This window comes from Mastigoproctus giganteus, chromosome 7 (assembly GCF_048544385.1).
Source record: "Mastigoproctus giganteus isolate SK-2022 chromosome 7, ASM4854438v1, whole genome shotgun sequence".
NCBI classification, from domain to species: Eukaryota; Metazoa; Arthropoda; class Arachnida; order Uropygi; family Thelyphonidae; genus Mastigoproctus; species Mastigoproctus giganteus.
The window spans coordinates 113112388-113139147 of NC_143581.1; the positions used below are offsets into that span (position 1 = coordinate 113112388).

Here is a 26760-nt window from a genome sequence, read left to right on the forward strand (position 1 = left end):
CTCGCATACCGTGGTTAATTTGTGCCAAAAACATACCGCATTATGCGAAACCGTGCTAATCGAGGTATTATTAGTATGTATTTTAATGTAATGCGTTCCAACAATTTGATTATATGGATCGAGTTGCAAAAATAAATAGGTGTTCATTTACTATAAATTGATGCACATGAAGTTCTTGCAAAAAAAGAAATTAAAATGATAAAAATTAAAAATACTAGTAAGAACAGTACAAATGATTTTTATTGCAGTATGTACATACCAAAAGAATATAACTGAAGTACTGTATTTTTATTTTGAAAAATAACTGATCAGCTTAGTTTGCACAGTTTCTTCTTTTTATCTGCATACATCTCTTTATAACATTGACTGTCATTTTGCAACGCCTGCCTTACTTTCATACCTCATTCGATGTTTGGATCTAGAAGAACTCTTAGCTCTATTACATTTCTTCTTTCCACACATATTTATGTATAAAGGTGTAACATTTTTAAAAAATAATTTAATAATACACAGCGAAAAATATTCGTACAACTTATGCACAGTGAACGACTTCACTGCTTGGAATCTAGACTGTTTACAAATGTATGAATGCTAGCAGAGTCCATATATAATGGGAGTTGCAACAACAGTCAGCATGGCCTTGAATCCATAATGCATTGGCCTGTGTGCTGGCATTACAATACATACAAATCAAATGTATTGATGTGTAATCCAGTAAATTTTTTTTTCAATTTGTAGACCAGTTTGTAGACGAGTTTCGCTATAGCGAAACTCGTGCTATGCGAAGTATTCCTGTAATAATATTTCAGGTTCTGCGTTATACCCAGAGTTACTAACAGTCCCACCATTGTGAAGAAATAAAAAAACAGTGAAGAATGGCCTACTGAAATTCACCTTGAAAAAAAAAAAATGGATTACTGATAATGGCTAAAAAATAAGTTTATAAATTAATTGATATTCAGTCATTTTTAGAAGCTGGGTGACTGCATGTCTGGTCAGAGATATAATAATTTTCTTATTTTCTTTGACATTCTCAAAGCAATATTTATTCATCAGGGTTTCCACATGAATTTAACTCATTTGCAAAACCATATAAAAATACATCTAATTTTTAAATAAAAATTGTCACTTGTTTTTTTCTGATGATAATTTCACATTGTGTAGTATCAGCTTCTCTAAGGAAGCTGATGTTTACATCAGCTTCATTAGAGAAGCTTTGCTAATTCCTTGCATCATTTTTTCTGTACTAAGATTTAAGAATATGAATTGTTTTTATATAGTAATTGATTTATGCATTCTGTTAGGGGATAAAGATAACCACGTTCATATGGAAGGCTATGAAGTGTCTAATCAGTGTATGGCTTTAGTGAGGGACAATTGTTTATTACCCACTAAAGATGCACCAGAACTTGGTTATGTGCGTGAATCGAGTAATGAACAATATGTTCCTGATGTATTTTATAAGGTAAGCAAAGCTTTCTTCATGTTTCTTCATTAATGTGTTTTTAAATGTGCTGTTGGTTTTTACTACGAATTCCGGCTCATTTTTGAAATACAGTAGACTATCGATTTTCCGGGATAGATGGTAAAAAACAAATCCCGGATAATCGATTTCCCTGTTAATCCAAAAATACAGAAGTCCCCAACATACGTAAGAGATACGTTCCAGGACTTCTTACTTCGTTGAGTTTTACGTAACTCAGGAATGGCTAGTAACATATTGCTACTATATTATAATTGACAAATCTGAATTCAGATTTGTTAATGTACTTGTTAATGTTTGACCATTTTCATACATTCTTATTAGTTTAATTTTCTGATCCAAATTGATCGCTTTCATTTTGTTGGTAGATTTACTAGTACCGCGGTCAGTTATTCTCTTAGTCGGCACCACGATAATTGTCAAAATGAAATTTTTTGTAAAGAACTTCATGGGCTTAAGGCTGGAATTCTGTGGGTTCTTACATTATTATGGTGAAGTGTGTGTCCCCTTCACTGAAATCTAGTCATTAAAAAAAAAAAAAAAAAAAAAAAAACAAATAATTGTAAGAATCTTCTCTTCTTTCCTATTTTTTTGTTTGTTACTCCGCTCTCACTTGTGCAATTTGTGCGTGCCGTGATTGTTGTCATTATTAATTTTTTTGTTTTAAATTTTACAATCCTAAAAAAACAAATAAATAAATAAATAAAATAAACTAAATTGAGTGAAAACAAATTTACGGAAATCCGTAGTTGCGTAAGTCGGGGACTTACTGTATCGAAAAATGTTCAGCAACCTACGTAAAAAAAATATGGCGATAGATAAAAAACGAAAAAACTTACCACATACTACTTGTGTGTTTAATGCGATGCTTCCCTTTATTTTTTGCGATGTCGATTTTAAATCTAATAGCTTCCCCTTATTTTTTAAAATGACGCGTATGGTTTGGTCACCAACATTATAATGGTTCATTAGGGATTTAACGGATGCACCATTTTCAAACTTTTGAATAATTTCAAGTTCTTGTTTAACTGAAAGAGCAACTGTTTTGCATTCACCCATCATTTTCACGATTTCTAAACAAAAAAATATATATATTTACTATAAAAAAAAAAATTTCTACATCCCTGACATAAATAATGAAAAAAAAAAAAAATTATCTTTTTGCAATGGAATGGAATACAACAATCGCGCGCGGTGTACAAACTAAACATTTGGTCTCTTTTTTTTTTTTTTTTTGGAGTGGCAGATGTGAAGACAGTGGGGGGTTGCAAGATAATAGGCGCATTAATCTCCCAATGACGACTTATAATGTCGCTTATTTACGACTTGCAAAATATCTGTTTATACCTATTCCAGTTATTACTTGAATTTTATGATTTCTGGCTGATTTTTTTTTATTTTTTTTATTTGGAGTCTTGAAGTGTCCCAGTTAATCTGATCCTGGTAAATCGAGAGTCTGCTGTATAGTGTTACTGTTTGAACTATAGCAGTCAGTTTCCAATTTCATTTTTTTGTATGGTTCATTTTTCTAGTTGCAGATATTAGTAATATTATTTCTTTCTTGTTTCTCTCTCTCTCTCTCTCTCTCTCTCTCTCTCTCTCTCTCTCACTCACTCACTCACTCACTCATTCACACTATATATATATATAGTAGTAATATTACGCTGTTAAGAAGCAAAATAAGCATAAAAAGAAAAATAACAAAAGTTATCATATGTCTAATGCTCCAAAACATGCAGCACAGCAGTAAAGGAAGCAGAAGGATATAAATAATGTATGGTTTGTTATATAAAGTGTCTGAAAATGGAAATGAAAAATACACAAAGTGCCTGAACTAAGAATAGATAGATAAGGGATAGTAGAAACCGGAAGTGAAGTAGTGGTGAAAAGGTGAAAGAATTTGAAAAACCTAGTACAAAAATGAACTGGGACTGAGGAAGCATACAATATACAAATAAAAAAAATAATAACACTGTATTCAGATATGGGAGGGCAATTTTATCAAGGGATGGCAAATATTCAAAATCTGAATACAGTCAATGAAAAGGTGATACATAGCCAGGTTTAAATTCTCCTGACCATGTATCAAGCACTTCGTTTCGAAACTTGTTTATAGTATTAGAAGGGGGGGGGGGCAAATATGCGGCCTTTATCGTAATACTAACAGACAAGGTAGTCCCTACGCAGTGTAAAAATTAAGTTAATAATGTAATTTTTAAATTTAATACAAATTTACAAAGTGTAATGTGAAATATAATACAAATGTTTGTACTGTGCAGAAGGGGTAAAAAGTAATTAAATTAACGTGGTTAAAAATTGTAAAAATTCAAATATACAGCAGTGAAATTTGATCTAAAAGTGTGGACAAGCAAATGGTATGGGGAATGGTAAAATTCTTGGGGTGTGGAAGGTGAGAAAAAGATGGTTAAAAGAGGGCGAAAATAGCGATAGGATGCAGGATAGTCAGAGCTTTTGTTATCACCCTCGTATTACACTAATAGTTTTATGAATGGGAAAAAAAATAGAAAAAGACAGTATAAAGATAAAAGATAAAAATTTACAAATATGTAAAAGGAACATGTGAAACAGAAAATAAAAAAAGAATAATTCCAATCTACAGGAGAAGAAAATCTAGGAGATGAAGTTCTGGTGAAATTTTAGATGATCAGAGAACAGGGTCTATAGATCATGGCTCCAAACTTCCAAGTTAACAAGCTGCTGTAGAAAGAGAAATGCACTGTTTGGCTACAACTGAGGTTGATTGAATCCATTGAAGAGTGTGACAAAAAATCAGGCAGGCAAAAAACTTTTATGGCAACAGAACAGCAAAATTGAAAACCATGATGAAGAATTTTCGTATCCATTGTAAAATTTTTTCACCAAATAAAAGGCCTAGTTAAATAATACAGGTTTCGTAAAAAAAAACAAAACCATTCACAACACATGTCTACCAAATAGACAGTAGACCTAAGACCGGTGTCAAAGAAGCCAAGTGTCAAACCTAGTGGTTATAATCAGGGAAGATACTTAAGTCCAGGAATAAAAAGCCAAATGTACAGGATTCCAAATGGTAGAAAGGAAGAATTCAGACTAAACGTGTGAAAAACTTAGAGTAAAACAACAGGAGTCTCATTCTGAAAAAGAACCTTAAATGGAAGTCATGAACAGTGATTACTAAGTAGTGGAAATCCCACCAAGTAATATACAACTGTACAATACCTTTAACACAGACAGGTGCCAGTAAATCGAAATTGAATTTACTTTTAATTGTAGAAGAAACTATACTGAAACAGTATTTGATGAAAAAGGGAGGTATATTATTATTTAAAAGCTTGTTATAAAAAAACTTGTATTGCTTTGCTGAAAAGGATATGGTTGCTGCATATGTTGGCTAATCTGACAGTTTGAATACATAATATTTTTGTGAATTTTATTGGAAATATTAGACTGCCAATTTGTGAGGTAAATGACATCAAAGTTAAAATTGTTTCTTTTGTCATATATGCTAATAAGGTGAGGAACTGCATCATTGCAGAATGTAATATTCAGATCAAGGAAGTTGGCTGTGCAATTATCAACATTTTTTTTATTGAGTTTAAGTTCAGAGGAGTAAATATCTTCAGCTAAGCATTCAAAGTCAGAATTTAAAACTAAGATGTCATCCACATACCAAAAAGCTAAAAGTTTGTGATTGGGATTGCTAGTAAAAAATAATTCCTCATAGTAGTGTAAAAACAGATTAGAAAAAAGGCTGGAAATGTGTGAACCCATGGGAACTCCAATTATTTGTTTGTATCCAAGCTTGCCATCAAAAATGAAGTTATTGAGTATGCAAAGATTGACGAGGTTGTCCCAAGTACTCTCGTGAATATTAAGGGTCTCATAGTATTTGTTAAACAATTGTTTTAGTACAAACACCAATAGGTTTAGTGGGATGGAAGTGAACAGGCTGGTGAAATCAAAAGTTTCAATACTGGTTATAGAGAGATTAGAACTAAAAATATTTAAAACAGCTTGGTTATTGTTAATAATCCAGGTAGTAGTAGGATTGCTGAAGATGGTTTTGAGTTGTCTGAAGAATTGCTTGCAGGGTAGCCTATTGGTTGTTTGTGGAATTTGGCAATCATATAAAGGAAGGGAAGGGTAGAGTTTTGTATTTTGTTATGCAGTTTTTATGTAAAGCTATAAGCTTTTTTATTGTAGAAGCAGGATTGAGATTGCATGGTGTATATGTGAAACTATTCTCTATTTCAGTTTTTAGTTGGTTGAAGTAGAATTGTTTGCAAAAGATAGCAAAATTGTTGGATGCTTTGTCAACTGGGGTGCTAATAAAATTGTCCTGTAATTCTAAAATATGTTTCTTCAGATTGCAGAATGGAGTGTTAGTGGTTATTGTAAAGTTCGTAGGACTTGGAAATAGCTTTTTTGATGTCTTGATAGATAATGGTTATTCAGTTTTGAAAAGCTTCATGTGGAATGGTATATTTATAAGCAAGCTTTTTAGCAAAATAATTAAGGTCTAGATATAGTTTTTTGTTTATGTTAAGATTAACTCGGTTAATGGGTCTGAATTTGATCCTTTTACTCATGGCTGTTTTTAGGTTATTGTCGTTTATGATGTTTAGATTTCCATTTATGATATGTCCATGATATTGATCCACAAAAGGAGCATAAACTGGATTATTGCAATAGCATGGGAGATCATTAAGCAAAATATTACTTAAATTAGTGACAAGTTGTTTGCAGATTTTTAAACCTAATGACCCTCCATTAGGTTTAATGGTTTGCCAATATACTAAGGTATATTGTCAAACCATTTATGGAGAAATACTGGCAGTTCTCGCTTTAAGAGTTCCCGGGTTTACGAGTTTTTTTGTTTTTTTTTCCCCCCAAAGTATCAAGTATCAACAAAATTGAAAATATGAGCATTAATTGCAAAAAATGAATGTTAAACATTCATAACCGCTTTCAAACCACGCGTGTAGCTATACAATACAATGTATCCAGCTTTACGATATTAATCCGTTCCAGAGACACAATTGTATCATGAAAATAATGTTTGTAATGTTGAACCCAATAACACACTGTTTTTTGGTAATTCGTTCCACGACCTCGGAAGTTGAAATTTTCGTTATATAACTGTCTAAAAGGTCGTTTTTATAGTGAAAATTGTATTAGTTGCCAATTCAAATTGCTAAAAGGCACTACACTTTCATTGTTATCATATGTTATAAGAACCAATTTTTGAACGCCTTTGTGACATTTTTCTAAAGCACATTTCTGGAGGTCACGACCGTAAAACAATTTACACTTTCCGGTTTATTCGGCTTTTCTGTTACTGCAAGCAGTTATAAACGGGTAGTAAACTCGATCTCCTTGCATTTGCGAAAATACTGATAGCTGGAATTGTATGGTTTTTTACGTTATTATGGTGAAATGTGTTTCCTCTTTACTGAAATCTTCGATCGTATAAAAAACAAATAAATTTTCAGAATCTTCTCTTCATTCCTTTTTTTTTTTTTTTTTTTCAAGCTTCGTAAACTTGTTACTCTGCACAAATCATGTTAGTTGCAATTTGTGCCATCCGTTAAAAAAATTCTTATGCATTCTATTGAAATGTATAAAGAAGAGAGAAGATTATCTCGGAAATAAATACCTCTTGAAGGATTTCTGAAGAAGACTGCTCCTTGTACAACAAACCAATGAGTGCCGAGCCAATAATGAGTGATCAATGAGTGTACATTTAGTCGATGATGAATAAACATTCTTTAACATTTGTAAGTCATAAATAATTTCTTTTTTATTATAATTTGCTTGATTTTACAGGCTACGTTTTAATTTCTTTGGATAAATCAATCATTGTTTAAACATAAAACGAATTAGCTAACTAATTTCATTGTTGAGAATGTAATGCCTATTTTTAACATTGTCTATGGGATTTAATTCCTGCTTTATGAGCGTGTGCTAGGAACGAATTGACTTGTAAAGTCGAGAACTACCTTTATAATATTACAATATTCAATGAGTAAGAAGTAATAGTTCCATTTCTAAAGAGACTGATGTATTTTATTATGTGTTTAAGTTGTATATTGGTGAACATGAATTTATGGCTGGATGAGGCAAGTGCTTTAAGAACAGATCCTGTTCTTAAACAAATCGTTGAACAAATCCTGTTCAACAATCCAATTGGCAGTTTAAAAAGGCAAATTGTGGTGGCTATTCTGCCCAAATACTCTTAGACACATTTTATGTTCAAAGATAACATTGATGAAGTAAATACTTACATAACCAATCAGATTCTGACTGCAGCTAATGCTTCCATTCCAAAATCCATGCCTTATGGCAAACACAGAAATCACTGGTGGAATACAGATTGTTTAATTGCCAAACAGGAAAAAAACCGTGCTTGGAATAACTTCCGCAAGTATCCCACCACTAGTAACCTAATTGCTTATAAAAGACTCAAAGCAAAAGCTAGACAAGTTAGATGGAATGCGAAACGGGATTCAGGGATTGCTTTTGCCTCAACCATCACCAAAGACACGGGTTATCTGGAAAAGAATACAGGCATTAAATGGAAAATTTATTCTACTACCCTCTCCAATACTTCATTGGAAAGGGAAAGACCTATCTACAGCTGAAGAAGTTGCCAATGCACAAGCAGAATCATTTGCTAAAATCTCTGCTTCTGCCTCATATGCGTCCACATTCCAGAACATCAAAGGAAGTGCAGCACAGTATAAAATCAACTTCTTCACGCACCGCTCATTCCCTTACAACCAACCCTTTACATTAATAGAACTTCAAAAATCATTAAACAGATCTTCCAATAGTGCAGTAGGTACAGATTGTGTTCATTATGTTATGCTAAAGAATTTACTTGAAGAAGACTCGAGATCCCTATTAATTTTTTATAATCGGATCTTCTCTGAAGATGCCTTTCCTTCTTCCTGGCACCATTCTTTCGTTATCGCCTTACCAAAACCAGGAAAAGATCCTTCCTGTGTTGAAAATTACAGGACAGGCCAATCTCTCTTACGAGCTGCATGGGAAAAATTTTCGAAAGGATGGTTCATACTAGACTCACTTACATCCTGGAGTCAGAGAATCTCCTTCCAGAACAACAGTATGGCTTTCAGAAGAACAGATCAATGCTGGACGTGCTTATCAAAGCCGAATCTCATATCTGCAATGCCTTTGTCATGAAACAATATCTAGTCATGGTCAATTTAGATCTTGAAAAGGCATTTGATACTACATGGCATCATGGTATTATTAGGGGCCTTTACGATCTGGGACTTTGGGGCCATTTGCCGGAAATAATTCGATTTCCTGCAAGTGTGTTCTTTTCAGGTCCAATATAAAAACGTACTCTCTACATTTCACATTCAGGAAGAGGGAGTCCTGCAGGGATCAATACTTAGTTCAACACTATTTTTAATCCGAGTTAGCAACATGACACGAGATATCCCAAAACTGTTCAAACTTATATGTATGCAGATGATCTTACCATTTCATGTCAATCTCAAAGTATTAATACCATTGAACGGCAGCTACAACTTGCCATAACCAAAATAGAATACTGGACTTTTTTAATCCGAGTTAGCAACATGACACGAGATATCCCAAAAACTGTTCAAACTTATATGTATGCAGATGATCTTACCATTTCATGTCAATCTCAAAGTATTAATACCATTGAACGGCAGCTACAACTTGCCATAACCAAAATAGAATACTGGACTTCACGGAATGGTTACAGACTCAGAAAAGAAATGCATTGTTTCTCACTTTTGCAAGAAGCAAGTTTTCCATCCCAAACCTGAACTACAAATAAACAATACTCCAATTTTGCTTGTTAATACAGTTAAATTTCTTGGACTAATATTAGACAGAAAACTAAATTTCCAAGCCCATATCACTTATTTCAGAACTTCTTGTATGAAGCATTTGAATATACTTCGATTGGTCTTGTGGATGTCATGGGGAGCTGATCAATATACTTTACTGCATCTTTACAGAGGTTTAATCCGTTCATAGCTAGATTATGGTTGTCCAGTGTATGACTCTGCCCGGAACACTACTTTAAACGACTACTTTAAACACTACTTAAAACGACTAAATGTGACCCATCACAGTGCTCTGAGGACTGCGCTAGGAGCTTTCAGGACTTCTCCGATCCAAAGTCTTTATATTGAACCCATGAGCCCCCATTACATCTGCGTAGAAAACGCTACTGCTTTCACTACGTTGCTAAGATCCGGAGTCTACCATTGCACCCAAGTTGGGAGTATCTTTATAATTCTAATTGGGAAGCCTTCTATAAGGGCAAGCGAAATGAAAATAGACCTGCCTTGCTCAAGATCAAAGAGCTTGTTCACAGTTGGAATGTCAAATTAAATGAAATTTTTCAAGACAACTGCACCGGTTGCCTCTTGGACATATGTGTCTGTCTCTCAAGATATACACTTCCTCCAGTGGGGGAAAAATATTATACCTCCCTGCAATATCGGACAGTTACATTTAGCTCATGCTACTATGAACAGCCATGCCTGTAAAATTTATACTGATGGTTTCAAAACTGACAGCGGCAGTTTTTCCATTCTGTAAAATTTCATCCACACTACCGCTAGCTTGCAGCGTCTTCACAGCTGAATTGGGTGCCATTAAGTAGTGCTTAGTAAGATTATTGAACTTTCCATCTCATCTGTCATAATTTACACAGACTCACTGAGTGCTGTCTCTGCCATAAGGACTTCTCTTCTCATCCTACATTGAAACAGATTCATTCCCAGCTATTTTCTTGCAGTATGTCCAATCAGTTTTTGCTGGATCCCTGGCCATTCAGGCATTCTGGGAAATAAAAGTGCTGACTTTGCTGCTAAACATCCTCAACCCGCTCTCACAACATCCTCAGGTTCCTTACTCTGACTATAAGTCTGTCATAAGCAAAGCATGCTACGATAAGTGACACCAACAATAAACTTTACCAGATAAAAGAAGATCCAAAGCTGTGGCTGTCTGGCTTCCGACGAAACAGACGAGAGGAATTAGTACTGGCAAGACTCAGAATTGGAAACACTCATCATACTCATCTCTTTCTATTATTGGGATAAAACCCACCACAGTGCTCATCCTGTCAGATGCAACTTATACGGTCCATCATTTTCTGGTTGATTGTCCTTTACATTCAACCATCCGGTAAAACACTTCAGTCACTCTCCTCGTTGAATATATCACCTGATTTATCTAATTTCTTAGGAAATGAAGCAAATATTGAAGAACATTTATGATATCTAAAACATACTGGCTTGTACAGAAGCGTATAATTTAATCTCTCTAACAATATGCTTTTTGTGAATTAACTATGAACAGACACAATTTGGCCTTAGTAGCCCTTGTGTCGTTAAACCAAATAACAACCACTGATGGCAATACTACGGTAGAGGGAAATAAAAATTAATAAATAAATAACCCCCCTCAACTTAGACTTGGTTTCCTCACCAAGCTTAACTATCAATCCCTTTCTTTCGTTAATATATATAATGTCATTATATACAGGGTGTTTCAGTTAAACGTTTCAGAACTTCTAAGAGGGGTAGGGTACATCCTGACAACTCGAAATCATATAGCAATGTGGGGTCGGAAATGCTTTCCTGAAGCGGTGTTGTACACAGAAGCACCATAAAGAAAAGAGACCGTAAGTGAGAAATCGTTTTAATAATACATGAAAAGAAGCAAAAGGTACATGGATTAAAGTAAGTGTTCGAAGTTTCTTCCACGGGCTACAATGCACGCCTCACATCTCCGACGCATGGACATCCGAACATTCTGGAATACTCCAGGCGAATTTCGAATTTCTTGAACAAGAACGCCAAGTTAGTAGGATGGATGATTACACGAACACAGAGTTAGCCGATATGTATTTGGCGTACGGGGCTGCAAATTGTAGTGGGCCAGCTGCACAGCGTTTGTACGCGGAACGATATCCGACGAGGCGTATTCCCAGTCATAATTTCTTTGCAAGACTGCACCAGAGGTTAGCTGAGAGAGGTTCATTTGAAAGAGCTGACAGGGACAGGGTAAGAACAGCACGGACTCCAGCCGTCGAACAGAATGTGCTGCAGCATGTACAGGGGAATCCAAGAACGAGTACACGAAGTCTAGCAAACGCAGTCGGGGTTTCCCATTGCAGCGTCTGGAGGATTCTCCGAGAACAAGACATGCATCCGTTTCACGTGCAGCGTGTCCAGACACAGCAACCGGAGGATTATGCACCTCGTATTGCTTTCGCACAGTGGTACCTTGGAAAATGTGCTACAAATCCCCTTTTTCCTGCTGAAGTGTTGTTTTCCGATGAGGCATCCTTCACAAGGGAAGGAATTTTCAACACGCATAACGACCATATCTGGGCGGTCTAGAACCCGCATACAATACGACGTCGTGCAGCACAGATTCGATTTTCGGTCAATGTATGGGCCGGTATTATGGGAGATCACCTCATCGGACCTTACCTGTTACCGTGTCGTCTAACCGGACCTATCTACTTGATCTTTCTGCAGCAAGTATTGCCACAACTTTTGAGAGATGAACAGATTTCTGCATCGACGCAACAGACAATGTGGTTCCAACACGATGGAGCCCCTGCCCATTATAGCGGAGATGTTCGTAACTACCTGGATGTCACATTTGGTCAACAGTGGATCGGACGTGGTGGTCCATGCATTGGCCTGCTCGGTCACCCGACCTATCATGTCTTGATTTTAATTTCTGGGGTCATATGAAATCGCTAGTTTATGACACCCCTGTTGACAATGCTGAGGAGCTGGTTGCAAGAATCGCAGTAGCTGCCGAAGAAATTCGAAATTCGCCTGGAGTATTCCAGAATGTTCGGATGTCCATGCGTCGGAGATGTGAGGCGTGCATTGTAGCCCGTGGAAGAAACTTCGAACACTTACTTTAATCCATGTACCTTTTGCTTCTTTTCATGTATTATTAAAACGATTTCTCACTTACGGTCTCTTTTCTTTATGGTGCTTCTGTGTACAACACCGCTTCAGCAAAGCATTTCCGACCCCACATTGCTATATGATTTCGAGTTGTCAGGATGTACCCTACCCCTCTTAGAAGTTCTGAAACGTTTAACTGAAACACCCTGTATATTAACTTAATTTATATAATGCCATAAAAAGTCAAAAAGGAAATATTTTTTATTTTTGATAAATAGGAAATATGATTTTTTGAAGATGAGGAATAAGGGGGAGGGTTAAATTGCAACTCATCTACAACTATCTCAGTACAAAGCACCAAACAGCACAGAATCCAAAAGGACGTTTTCTGCCGCAAATTAAATGTGTACCAAAATTAGATCCAGTTTAAACGATAACACTATTGACTTTCTTAAAATCTAACTTTATTCCGACAGGTAGTTTGGATGCTTATTTTTTTGTTTTTAGAATAACTGTTTAATAATTTTTTCTAGAATATTTATTATTGTAATAAAAGTTTCATTTAAAAAGTGAATTCAAGTAATCGCTTGTTTTTTTCCTTACTATATTGCACCTAATTGTCATCAAAATTTATTGCGAAAAATGTTTTTTTTTTTGAAATACCGGTATTCCAAAAATTCCGGTTTCATGAATTAAAAATACCGAAATACCGGTATTTGAGATTTTGAACGGTATTGTGAGCCCTAATGTCTAATGCTCCAAAATGCACAGTGCAGCAGTAAAGGACGCAAAAGGATATAAATGTTTGATAAATAGTGTCTGTGAAAATGAAAATGAAAAATACACAAAGTGCTTGAACTAAGAGAAGTTTAAGGAATAATAGAAACTGGAAGTGTGAAGTAGTGGTGAAAAGGTGAAAGAATTTGAAAAAACCTAGTAAAAAATGAACTGGGACTGCAGAAACGAACAATATACAAAAATAATTTTATACAAATAAATAAAGAAATATATAACATATTTATTTATTTCTTCATTAATTATTATTTTTTATTTATTTATATAAAATTATTTTTTTTTTTGTTTGTTTCCTCACTCCCAGTTCATTTTTGTACTAGGTTTTTCAAATTCTTTCACCTTTTCACTACTACTTCGCTTTCAGTTTCTACTATCCCTTAAATTTATCTTAGTTCAGGCACTTTATTTTTTTTTTAGTTACAAACCACACATTATTTATATATAAAGTGTGTGTTTCACCGATTCCGGTCCAAGCAAGTTGTAATAAACTTGACTATTATCCTTTATCGTAAGTTACTTTGTTTAAATTTCATACTGAATTTTGCCTTCTTATTGAATTTAAACTTTCATTCATATTTCCTCTAACAAGATTTAATTGGCATTATTTTAGATTATTAACTCTACTTTATTTATTTTTATTTATGTTTGAATTTTATTCCTTCCTCCTTTTTGTCTCTGTCGGATCTGCTATGATGTATACGTACGAAACGTATACCAATGTGTACACCATATCCAAAAATTTCATTACTTCATACAAGTCCTCCCATTTTTTATTACTTTTGAATACACCACGAATTGTCAAACTAATAGAGTAAGCTTAACTGTGAAAAGATCTAAACCTCCCAAACACTTCCTAGTTCATTTCACAAATATATGTCGTCTCAGCGATGTCCATTTCCACTTGCAGTCAACCAACAAAGTCCCATGTACTTTTTTTGACAGAATCTCAGTTATCTGTTGATTCAACTACTGCTCATCTCAGTTGCCCAAATTATTCGCTGTATGGTTCTTTTCGAATCACAGGTGGTACTTGTGCATATATCTTTTCCGATATTCCATGTCAGACACTTGGTAATTTGGAATTTCCTCTTTTCGATCTTCTCTTGCTAAAAATCTCTCTACTTCATTCCGTCAGATTCATCTGTTTTCTCTACCGTTCTCCAAACTCCACTAATCACTTGGAGCTCTTTGACTTTCTCTCTTTGCAATTTGACTTTCTCCAGTCCAACTTTTCTAACAGTGAGGTGATTTTCCTTGGTGATTTTAATGTTCACAACTCCAGCTGGCTTCCGTTTTCTTGTCACACTGACCCAGCTGGTCGAAATGCTGAGGCTTGTTCAGTTATTAATGATCTCACACAAATTCTTCATTTACATACCAGAATACTTGACAATCCTAACCATACAGCCAACATACTTGTTCTTTTTCTCGCAAACAACCCTTCTAAGTACACAGTCAAAGTGAGTGGTCATTTAGGCACCTCAGATCACAACTTGGTGATTGTCTCTTCTCCAATGGAGCCTTTATCTCATGGCAATTGCCAACCTTGTGTTGTTTGGCATTACAAGAATGCAAAATGGGATGACCTGCGCGATTTCTTCTCTTCTTTTTCTTGGTCGGATTACTCTTTCAAAACTTTTGATGTCAACGTTTGTTCAGATTGTGTCAGTGAAATTATCACTGTAGGAAGGAATCCTTTATTCCACACTCCACTTTAAAATCTTGTCCTTTATCTAACCCTTGGTTTTCCAATAAATGTGCTAGGGCAGTTCAAGTGAAGAATGTTTCCATTTCGTAATCGGCTTGTTTCCAATTCATCAGTTTCATTTTCTGCCTACACCAAAGCTTGCAACAATTGTAAAGCTGTTATTAATCAGTCCAAACTAGATTTTTTTAACAGGCTAAGGGTAGAAAACTTGCTTCTTGCCCTAATGGCAGCTGAGCATTCTGGTCTCTTGCCAAAGCTATCGGCCGCAACTTTTGCTCATCTCTGATTCCACCTCTGTCAAAACCAGATGTTTCTGTTGTCACTTCAGCCAAGAATAAAGCTGACCTGCTAGCATTTCATTTTTCTTCCAACTCATCCATTACCCCAGTGGCTCACATCTGGTGAGTATGGGCTTAGCACACGCAGGGTCCTGAGCTGGATATCATCATTCTAATCATCCTTGACGATTCCTTTCTACTTCCGGCTGTCTCTCTCAGGGTAACTCAGGAATTTTTTTTTTTTTTTTTTTGGCTTGTGCTCATAACCCTTAGGCTTCCTTGCACCATATGGCTATTAATAATAATAATAATTAATGATCTTTGTAAAACACCTCCCACCATTCCCAAAACGTTCCATTCAATGCCTCCTGTGCTCTTCTGTCAAAAGAATATCAGAAGGATTTTGACGAAACTTGATGCTCAGAAAGTTCCAGGTCCTGATGGTATTTCTCCACTTGTTCTCAAAACCTGTGCTCCTGAACTTACTCCTGTTCTTTGCCGCCTTTTTTTTCACTTTCTAATTCCAAAGGGGTTTTTCCTTCTGCTTGGAAATTTGCTTATATCCAGTCATCTTAAAAAGGGTGACAAATTACTCTCATCCAATTATAATCCAATTACAATTACTTCTACTCTTTCTAAAGTAATGGAGAAATCAATTAACCGGCAACTCTTAAACTACCTAGAAACCTTCCGTCTGATGAACGATCACCTGTATGGATTCCGTCAGTGTCGATCCACTGGTGATATTTTGGCTTATGTTACCCATTTATGGACACATGCAATGGAAAAGTTCGGTGAAACACAAGCAGTTGCTCTTGACATCTCAAAGGCTTTCGATCGTGTTTGGCATAAAGGTCTTCTAAACAAGCTTCTATCTTATTGTTTGCCAACTGTTTTTTGTAATTGGTTATTCAGTTTTCTCTCTGACCGCTCACTGAGGGTAGATGGCTTTCTGTGTTCTAACTTCTCCACTAATGCTGATGTCCCCATAGGTTCAGTTCTTTTCCCCACTCTTTCTCTCTTGTATATTAATGACCTTCTTCCATTGACTGGAAATCCTATCCATAGTTTTGCCAATGATACCACATTGCATTCCTCTTTCCAGTTTAAGAAACCTTCCCCTGCTCAATCAGCTTAAACACTTCTCGAATATCTTCTACCAGTTCCTTAAATGCCAATCTCCAGATAATTCTCCAGTGGGGCAATGACAACTTAGTTGATTTTAATCCTTCTGAAACTCAGTCTTGTCTTATATCTTGCAAAAAGGATTGTTCTGCTCCTATGCTTGTTTTGGGCAACATTCCGATTTCTAGGCAAAATGATATATCTGATATATCAAATATTGCTTCCTCTGTATCTAAAAAACTTGGTTTTCTCTTTCGCTCTTGGCTTTACTTTTCTTCCAAACAGCTGTTCACTCTGTACAAATCGCAAATATGTCTGCATTTGGAACATTGTTCCCAAATCTGGGGCAGTGCCCCTAAAACCTCTCTCGGGCTTCTAGATTCCATTCAGAAGAGGGCAGTTAGGTTAATTAATGACTCATCTCTAAAAGAGTCTCTCCATTCTCTGTCTCATAGACGTTTGTTTCTGCTGCATTTTCTACATATGCTTCCATCGGTACTGTTCTTCTGAATTGGCTTCTATAATTCACGCTGTCTCTCGAAACATTCCAAAAATGTGCTGCCACCAGCCAACGTTTCATCTACCTTGTTTATTCATTCAACTGCCATTTTCTGGAACAACCTTCCTTCATACATATTTCCCGAAAATTAGTCTACAGAAGTTTGTCTAATGTCAAAAAATATCTTCTTTCGTCTGCTCAACCTCCAATTCAAACACGCTAATAAGTACTATAGGTTCTAATTCCTCTCGTGTTTGGGGTTTTCATTAAAAAAAAATACACCTATGAGCCAAAACATTGACCAGTGAATCATTATGTAAATTGAAGCAACTGCAGGTGAACTATGGTGGGTGCACGGGTCAGGACATGGTATTAAAAAACACCTCATATTGAGTTCCCTTAATCAGTGTTACTCTTGTTCTTCAGATGGGAAAAGCAGCGGACTTAAGTGAGTTTGACCAAGGCCAAATTTTAATGGCCAGAAGACTGGGTCAGAGCATATCTGAAATGGCACGGCTAGGGGGATGCTCATGGTCAGCCGTGGTTAAGTACCTAAAGAAAGTGGTCTGATGAGGGGAAACCCACGAACCGCCGGCAAGTTGTTGGACTATCATGGCTCATCAATGCTCGAGGTGAGCAAAGGCTCTCCCAGATGGTATGTGGCAACAGAAGGGAGACTGTGACACAATTCACCGGTAATTGGAATGCTGGTGATGGGAGTAATGTGTCACAACACACAGTACATCGAACCCTTCTGAAAACGGGGCTGTGTAGCTGCAGGCCACTCTGACTGTCCATGCTAACCACGGTTCACCAGAGACAGCGCGTACAATGGGCACACGAGTTTCGAATCTGGACTTTGAGTGATTGGAAGAAGGTCATCTGGTCTGACGAATCATGTTTCCTGTTGCACCATGTGGACAGCCGGATATGTGTGCATCATTTACCTGGGGAAATGATGTCGCCTGGATGAACCATGGGACGAAAACAAGCTGGTGGCGGTGGTGGTGGTGCCATACTTTGGGCAATGTTCTGCTCGGATACTCTGGGTGTACAGATTCATTTTTGCTGCCAATCTTCTCATCAAGCAACCTCGTTAAAATTGATCTGCCTTCAGTCGCAATTTTTCTAACCTTTGTGGCAAACTCCGGTGTTTGCTCAGAAATTGGTCGGCCAGGTCAGGGATCATCCTCTAACGACTCACGTCCTGTACGAAAATGAGAAAACTATTCAAACATTCTTGGTCGAGACAAACATTCATCAGCATGAACTTTTTTTTAAATCATAATGTTTCCATAGCATATTTTCCTAATTTACAATAAAATTTGATAACTGCTCTTTTCTCCATTTTCAATTTTCTGATGACATACACAAAACTACTAGTACACTTTCCATTATAAATCACGAATTACTGAATGGACAAGTTTCAACTTGTACTTGTTGAAAAGAGCACACTGCAGCGGATCTGATCATGTACTATTTTGGCCTCTTATGTTAATACTAAACGCATGCAGTCTCATTATTTAATTGGCACACTGTGTGTGCGTGCGTATATATATGTATATTATTATTAGCCATATGGTGCAAGGAAGCTTGAGGCTTATGCCTCAAAAAAATTTTCTGAAGTATGATGATATTCAGCTCAGAACCCTGGGTGTGCCAAGCCCATACTCACCAGATGAGAGCCCCTGGTGTTATGTATGTATGGACGAATATATTATTATCAGTGTATTAGGTGGAGGTGCTGAACTGTCAGGTGTAATTACCATGGAAAAATTGAGAACACATGCATGGTGAAAATAGAATAACCTGAAATAAAATAAAATTAAAGTTTAAAATAAAAATAAATGATTTTCGCTGCCAACCCCATTGACGAAGTAGTTCTAGGACCCATGGGTTTAGGTACTATCATTATTTTTATGTTAAACTTAATTTTATTTTATTACAGGTATTCTGTTTTTTACTATGCATGTGTTCTCAATTTTTCCATGGTAATTACACCTGACAGTTCAGGTGTCTCCATATAAATATACTGATAATAATATATTCGTCTATATTGGATGCCTGTTTTTTTCTGCTATTACTAGTAGTACCCCGGATCCATAACCCAGTTTAATATTTTTAATTTTTTAATACCTTGTCTTGTTTGCCAACACTTTCAGAAATTTCATTACATCTTATTTTTATCAATATTATGTATGTATCTATGTACACTGGTGTTCAAAGAAAGTACATCACTTAGGAATTTCACATTTCTAACGCGATAATCTGTTACGTTAATGACTAGCATCACAAATAGAAATATAAACAAAAGATATTTATTAATAGTTAAAGCAAAGATAAGTAATATTTGGCAGGTGCTCTCAAAATATTCCAAAATGAGCATTTTCAACGTTTATACAACAGTTTTGGTAAACACGACAATTGTGGCTGAAATGTTATCAGAAGCCCTCAGTTTGCTTCAGTTTATCATTTTAAATGGAAAACAGAATGAAAGATTCACCAGGTGCAAACTAATATTTAGTTGAACTGCTTCTGCCCTGATGACAGCAGCACACTGTCGAGGCATTGACAAGATCAATTTCTGAAGATAACCAACTGATAGTTCGTGGTTCGAAACACAAATTATGGCTTCCTGGCATTCACGAAGGGTATTTTGTTTCTTTCTGGAAACTGCAGATTCCACACGATGCCAACAGTATTCTCTGTAGAATTCAGGTCTGAGCCATTTCCTGGCTAGCTAAGAGTTGTAATGGACCGCTCTTCCAACCATTTTTTTTAACTGAAACAAATGTAAACACATTACTGTTGAACTTCCAATGCAGAAATGAAGTTAAGTATCTACAAAAGTGCCTATTTACACCTTTTCTGCCCAACAACAAGGAGCAGAGTCGTCCCGAAAAATGAAGTTACTTGGCAGGTTGAAATGGTCTCTAAGGATTGAAAGCAATTTGCCTTCCAATATAGCCTGGTATCCATTGGCATTTACGGAACCTTTTATAAACTGCAAGTGACCTACTCCGCGATATGAAGTGCACCCCCATATCATTTGGCTGGTAGCAAATTTCACTGTAGACACCAGGCAGTCTGGATGATATTCTTCACCACATATACGAGGAATAGTTTGCTTCCCATCAGAGCCATGCAGGTTGAATTTCTTCTCATCCGAGAAAATAACTGACTTCCACTGCTTTGGGGGTTCATTTAACATGATCTTTACACCAAATTAATTGGTTTTTTTTTTTTTTTTTTTTTTTGTGTGTGAGTAGGGGCTTCTTTTTAGGATTGCGGGCTACAACTCCATTTTTGAATTTGAAAATCCCATTCTCTTTTCAGCTCAGACAAAGAAGCTTTTTTAAGGCATAAACGCTTCAAAATGCAATCCTGTTTTGGCGTAGAGACTCGTTTGCATCCGGTTCCTTTTTTCCTATCAGCAAAACAAGTATTCTTGAGGTTGGAAAGAAATCTACTCACTGTCGACTGATTACAAGACGCACTATAAGCAATATGAAGGGAAGAACATCCTTCCTCAGTAAAGCAACAATTACACTATTTCTTTGTGACGTCAACTGCACGTAACTCGCCATCCTGGCACAAGCAAGGAATGACTGCAACTCTTGCAGAGTGTGCTTATATAGCTGAAAGTAACAGCTGATGCAATATTACGTCATCACCTATGCATGTCGATCTTATCTGATGCTATCTGTAAGAAATATTGCCATATACTTACGTTATTCGGAAGACAATTACAATTTTAAGGGGTGATGCACTTTCTTTGAACACCAGTGTATATATTTTTGGAATTTGAGGAATAGAAATAGAAAAAGAGTATGAGAACAGATTAATGCCTTCAAAATAATGATTGAAAATGACATCAGTTTGTAAAACATATATTACATTATTTATTAAACTTAATACCAAATGTAACTATACAACTGATGAAATTTAATAATAATTTGGAATATAAGTATTAGGGGTGAAAAAAATACATAACCATGAGGCCATAGGGCCAAGTATTTTGGTGTTACCTAAGTTGGATTTCATTGTTGTACCATATAAATAAACACATAGATTATAATACAATAGTAAAATTAAAATGATGTAGCAAATTATCGATTATTGGATACATTGAATGGAACGTTAACTAGGGCTAGCTTCACTCAGTAGATCCTATCGATAATTGGCTGAGACCATCTGTTTCTCTTTGCCATTTGCTAGTTTGTCTAGGTCCAAATATACTGAGAATATATTTTCAATATAGTTTCTATACTCTAATATAATAATGCAATATACGTTAAATTTAGCAGCAAACTGGCAGAATAACCGCTAACCCGACAGATAGCAGTGAAAATTAATAATAAAAATAATGGAATTGAATCGAGAATAATAATAAAAGTGAGTACCAATTATTAATTAGTGCAATTTATTTATGTAGTGAAAAGGAATGACTTATGCCAAAATTAAGGCGAGTAGGAATAAGGATAGCAATAGACCTCAATCTCCCTCAGTTGCTCTAATAGATTTTGAGGTTTAAAAATTTCGAGTTAGCAAGCTGAAAGCAAAAACATAGAAACAGCATATTATATAGATACTTTGGATTTACCGGGAGCGTAACTGCCTGATCTTAAATGTAAGGATCCTGGTATTACAGTATGTAGTGATATTTGAAGTTAATTGGAAGAAATTTTAGAATACCCATTGTACATTTTATAAATCCAATAATGAATAGTAAATTACCAGATATAATGCAAGTTTTATGAATAAGATCAAAATAATATTGAACTTTAGTTTTTTGAAAATAATAAGAATAAATCAGCATTAACTGAAATAGCAGATCAAATAGAAAATCAAAATTACTTTTCTGTAAAGATATGAAATGAATAGAAAATGAACAATACCTTCTTGCTGTGAACAACATAGCTAAAAGGATTTATAACTCAGTTTGCTGCCTTATATATGATGAAGAATGACCGCAGTGCCATCTCACTTTTGGTTTTATGTGGCCAATTAAATATTTAATTAATTTAATAACTGAAAATGTGGTAAAATGAAATAATTAAGCTACCTATGATGTTCTAATAGTAGAACTAGAAATCAAAATTGAAAAGCAAAATAAATAATTAAATTGTGCAAAGATAAGACTATGAAAGATAGCAGCACCCTCTTATTTTTGGTTACTTTAAGACCAAATTAAATAAATAGACAATTGCTTCCATGTAAGATAATGATAGAAAATTCCTGGAATAGTTATAAACTGTCTAATAGGTGTAAAAATTGAAGCTAGTTAATTGTACATATGGAAATAAGAGGCACTTCCCTCGGAGCATATTACATATAGCTTACACTGTAGAAAGCTTGTTTATTGTCAGTATGTCAGTTATTTAACTATTATTATTTATTTATTTATTTTGGTTTTTTTTTAGGGAATATGCGGTGGTCATTTCCTGACTTTTCCACATGCTTCGTATTTGGTGGTCACGGGCTCGAACCCTGGTCTAATCAAGAAGCGTGTGCTATGCTTCTTATCAATAGGTCTAATCAATGTGCTACGTGCTGCTGCTCCTGCCCACGGAGGCGCCAGTTATTTAACTAGCTTCAATTTTTACACATTTTATAGAATTAAGAGAAAATTTAAAGTAAATTTTATATAGCAAGATGTGTAAAAATCAAATCCATTAAGAAGGATTAAGTTGGTATATTTTAGAGAATAGCTTCGTGCAAAGCAGCAGGAAGCTAAAACTTAAACGAATATTAATGGGTTTTCAATGTAACTCTTTAAAAGAAAAGTTTAAAGAGTCACATAGAAAAGAGGTATACAATAGATGAAATGGTTTCGGTGAAAGCAAGATTAATAAATCATTTATGACAGATGCACCTAAAAGCACAAAGCTGCATTAAAGGATGCAAGAGTATATGTAATTTGTATTAATGTTAAATTAAATTAAGTATGTAAAAATGGATATGAAAGTTACACAAGGTGCCAGTAACTATAAGGATGACAGAAAAAGAAGATTAGCAGATTAGTGAAAGGTGAATGTTAATATCCTAAAGGTTATGATGAATTAAGTAAATTATGGGCTGAATTGCCAAGTCAATATAAAGTGGGAACTGTAAAGTAAAATTAGTACAACAAAATATTAATAAAATGCAAATAAAACGAAAATGGTAAAGTTGACATCATATATGGGGGGGGGGGAATAATTTTAGTAAAAGGTCTAATATAGGTAATGAAAAAATGTTTGATTTCATGTCAGCCGAAATAAATATTGATACACGATTGGGTATTTCATCAGGGCACTACACCTGACCATGTGTTAGGAACTGCGTTTCTATACTTGTCCATAGTAGTAGAAGAAAAGTGAAAGGCAAAAAGGAATGAAATGAAATTAGCACTTTCTAATACAGTATGGACAAGGTAGTCCCAACACAGTGTAATTAATTTAGGTAAAAATAAGTATTGAGTTAGGATAAAAATGGTTTATATGAATATGTTTAATATAAATATGTGGAATTTAGTGTAGGATTTAATTTTGTATAGATAAGAAATCAATGTATTTTAAAAATAAATTTGGAACAAGCAAATGGTATAAGGGTGAGATATTAAATTGAGGATGGGGAAGGGAAAAGGAGTATTTTAAATAAATAAAGACAAAAAAATAGCAATAGAAGTAGGATGGTAGGAACCGTTTCACCCTTGTATTACACTAATAGTTTAATGAACGGGAAGAAATTTAGAATTAGACAGCAGAAAGATAAAAAAAGCATGTATAAAGTTAAATAACACTAAGCTTGCTGGCATTGTGAAGCAACCTTGTAGTAAGGGCTTTGGCATTTGTAAGCATTAGTATAAAAGGAGCTAATACCAAATGCGTGTAGTGAAAGAAAAAATCTGTAGAGACATGCCGAGAAACGAATCTAAAAAGAAGCCGAAAGTATGATAAGACAGTGAAAGTGTACAATACGTGGAGTATTTCAAGAAATGCAAGGAGAAAATGAGCTGGTGGGACAAATAAAGTGGAGAGCTGAGATGCACAAATTCAGTAGCGTAGATGCATACATTCATACGTTCATCTACACTACTGAATTCGTGTGTCTCAGCCTTTATTCTTCCCACAAGCTCATTTTCTCCTCACATTTCTCCAGGTATCGTACTCTTACACTGTCTTATCATACTTTCGATTTCGTTTTAGATGCATTTCTTGGCATGTCTCGACACTTTTTTTTTTTTCTTTCAATACATGCATTTGGTATTAGCTCCCTTTTATACTAATGCTTACAAATGCCAGAGCCCTTACTACAAGGTTGGGCTTAACAACCCATTGGTGAATAATTTATAATAATGAGAGTAAATTTTTTGAATATATATACTTAATTTTAAATAAACATGGTGGTTTACATATATGACAGCAAACTGTGATAGGAGATTCAAAGCCCTATAGGTATGTATCAGATTGAAATATCATAGTACCTCACCTCCATATCCTGTGGTGGTCAGTCTGAAAATGTTCAATTTTCCTGCCTTCATTAGGTTTTATGTGTGTAGTACTATTTGTTGCGTAGACATACCAGGTTTTATCTGTGGCGTGATAGTTTTACCTTGCTGTAGGCGAAGTCTAATGCTTTGCATTCCTGATAGTGGGCTGAATGCTGAATGTAATTGTAATTTAAAGCTTTGGGAATTGTATATTTTTGCTTGTATTATTATGGCAACCAGATACAATATGATATCAATTTAATCCAAAAATGAAAAATAATAGAATTAAATTGTCTTGGTAGTATTAAAATTAAACTAAAATGATAGATCTTAAAATTAAACAGGTTATCCATAGGGGGTGGACTGGCAACACTTTTCTAAGGCATGATGGCCCTCTATGTGCCCTTGTGGGTAACTATTTACAAATATATACAACCTCTTTCATTGTGAATATTAACACTGTGGTTTCTCGTTATATTCCGTGCTTGTTGATAAATCTCGTTTTAGTGGAATGCAATATACCTGCATGGTGATGATGTGACCTGTGTAGTTACATTCATGGTGTTACTCTGCTAGTGGGGATTTGGTTTTGGACATCCAGGTACCGTACAGATAGGTGACGAGCCTCACCTATGCGCAATTAACCTAGGGTTCAAATGGGGACCAATTTATAGCTCTAATTGGAGCTGTTTATGCTCCGTGGAAAAGATTTTTTTCTAAGATAGTATTAGGATTAATGTCAGTAGGTTGCTGTTTGAGTTTAGCTTGTGTGGCTGCATTTATGTGGTGTCTGATGTAATTGTCAGGTATATTGTTTTTGATGAAGGTATTTTTCAGTTTTATTAAAGATTCCATCATGCTTTCTAGGCTATTGCATATGTGTATAATTTTGTTGGTTTGGTTCTGATCACTAGGTTCGGATTTTTATGACATTAAAAATGTCAAAGCATGATGAAAATATGTTATTAAATTTAACCAAATATGACCTTAAATATGACAAAATAATTTACCTTTACATACCGTATAAATGATAATATTTACTTTATTCTTTTAAATTTGTACAACGACTTGTTATACAAATTTCTAACAAGTAGTATAATGAAAATATCACAATTTGCAAGTTTTTTTTTTTTTTTTAAGTATAAGCAGTAAAATAAAATTGTTTAAACATACAAAAGCAAAAATGTATAGACTAAGGTACTAGGCTACTAACACTTAGCTTGCTAAGTACTTTCCATAGCATTGCGATACTTGTATCCACTCCAAATGTTTTGGAGTTAATCTCCTTCTATCATCTTCTAATATTCGCTTGTGAGCATACAAGGACCTCTCAAAAGATGTATCGGGAGAAAATTAAACGCCTTAATGACATCGGGAGCTAGAGGAAGTCCCTCAATGGTCCTACCCTGTAAAACTTGGGAAATTTTGCAAATGGTGGGAGAAGCCAGCTTTCTTGCGAAAACTGCATCTAGTTTATTAACAATTTTCTCTCCTATCTCCCCCGGAACTTGTTTCATTTTGCCCTCTGGTTTCAAACGATCTCTATAGCATATCTTTTGCCTCCAATTTAGTAATTGAGGATGATAGGGAAGAGAAATGACTGTCACTATAAGTGACATTGTGGGATACCTTCTCCTTAGCAAAAATTTCCTGTGCTTTAGATATGGATTTAGCTTCCTCAGGTACCAATTTTTCAATTACTTGTAAATAAGAATAAAATTATTCGTGGCTTTAAATACCATGTGTTTAAGATTTTTTTAAAATGGATATTCTGAATGCACTTGTTCTGCTATACGGTGGAGATCATGGGTCAAACAAATAAGATGTATCATGCTTAGAAAAAATATCTACATTGCTTTCCCGGTTTTGAGCATGTAGGCTGCTGAATCTGTTAATAAAAGAAGAAAACAATCAGCTTTTACACTGTCTGTCCACAAAATACCTGAAACAAATAAGTAATTGTATATTAATTTAATTTATCATTTTATAAAATATATATTTATAATTTTAAATAAGTAAAAATACAAAAAATATAATTTTTTAGTTTAATTTTAACTGCGTAGACTCCCAGTCAAATGTAGCAGCGATCAGTCAATTACAGAGATACAGTACTTACCGAGAGAATCATTAAGAAATCTAGCAACAGTTGCATGATTAGTTTTATCCAGAACCTTTGATGCAAGGAAATACAATTTAGATGGTCCATCTGAATCAAGCTATCCAACAATAAAATTAGCTACATATCTGCCTTCACAATCTGTGGTTTTGTCAACTGAATCCCACACACAGCTGCTTCCAGTATCTTCGCGAATATTGTTTAGCCACTGCAAGTAAGTAAATGAATGAATAAATAAATAAACTAATTAAAATATAGTGTTCAGTCTTTGCTCATATAATTAATAATCAACAAAATCAGTGAGCATACCGATTTATAGCAGTCCTCAAGGTA

General features: G+C 35.1%; 1 protein-coding gene across 2 annotated transcripts in view; it reads left to right on the forward strand.

The window, feature by feature from the left end:
• Npl4 (nuclear protein localization 4) overlaps positions 1-26760 on the forward strand; it is a 536510-nt gene that overhangs the window by 377551 nt on the left and 132199 nt on the right. For both annotated transcript variants that reach the window (XM_090377858.1, XM_090377859.1), the window contains one exon: positions 1305-1465. In XM_090377858.1, coding sequence (XP_090233984.1) covers positions 1305-1465 — 161 coding nt within the window. The remainder of the gene's footprint in view (positions 1-1304; positions 1466-26760) is intronic.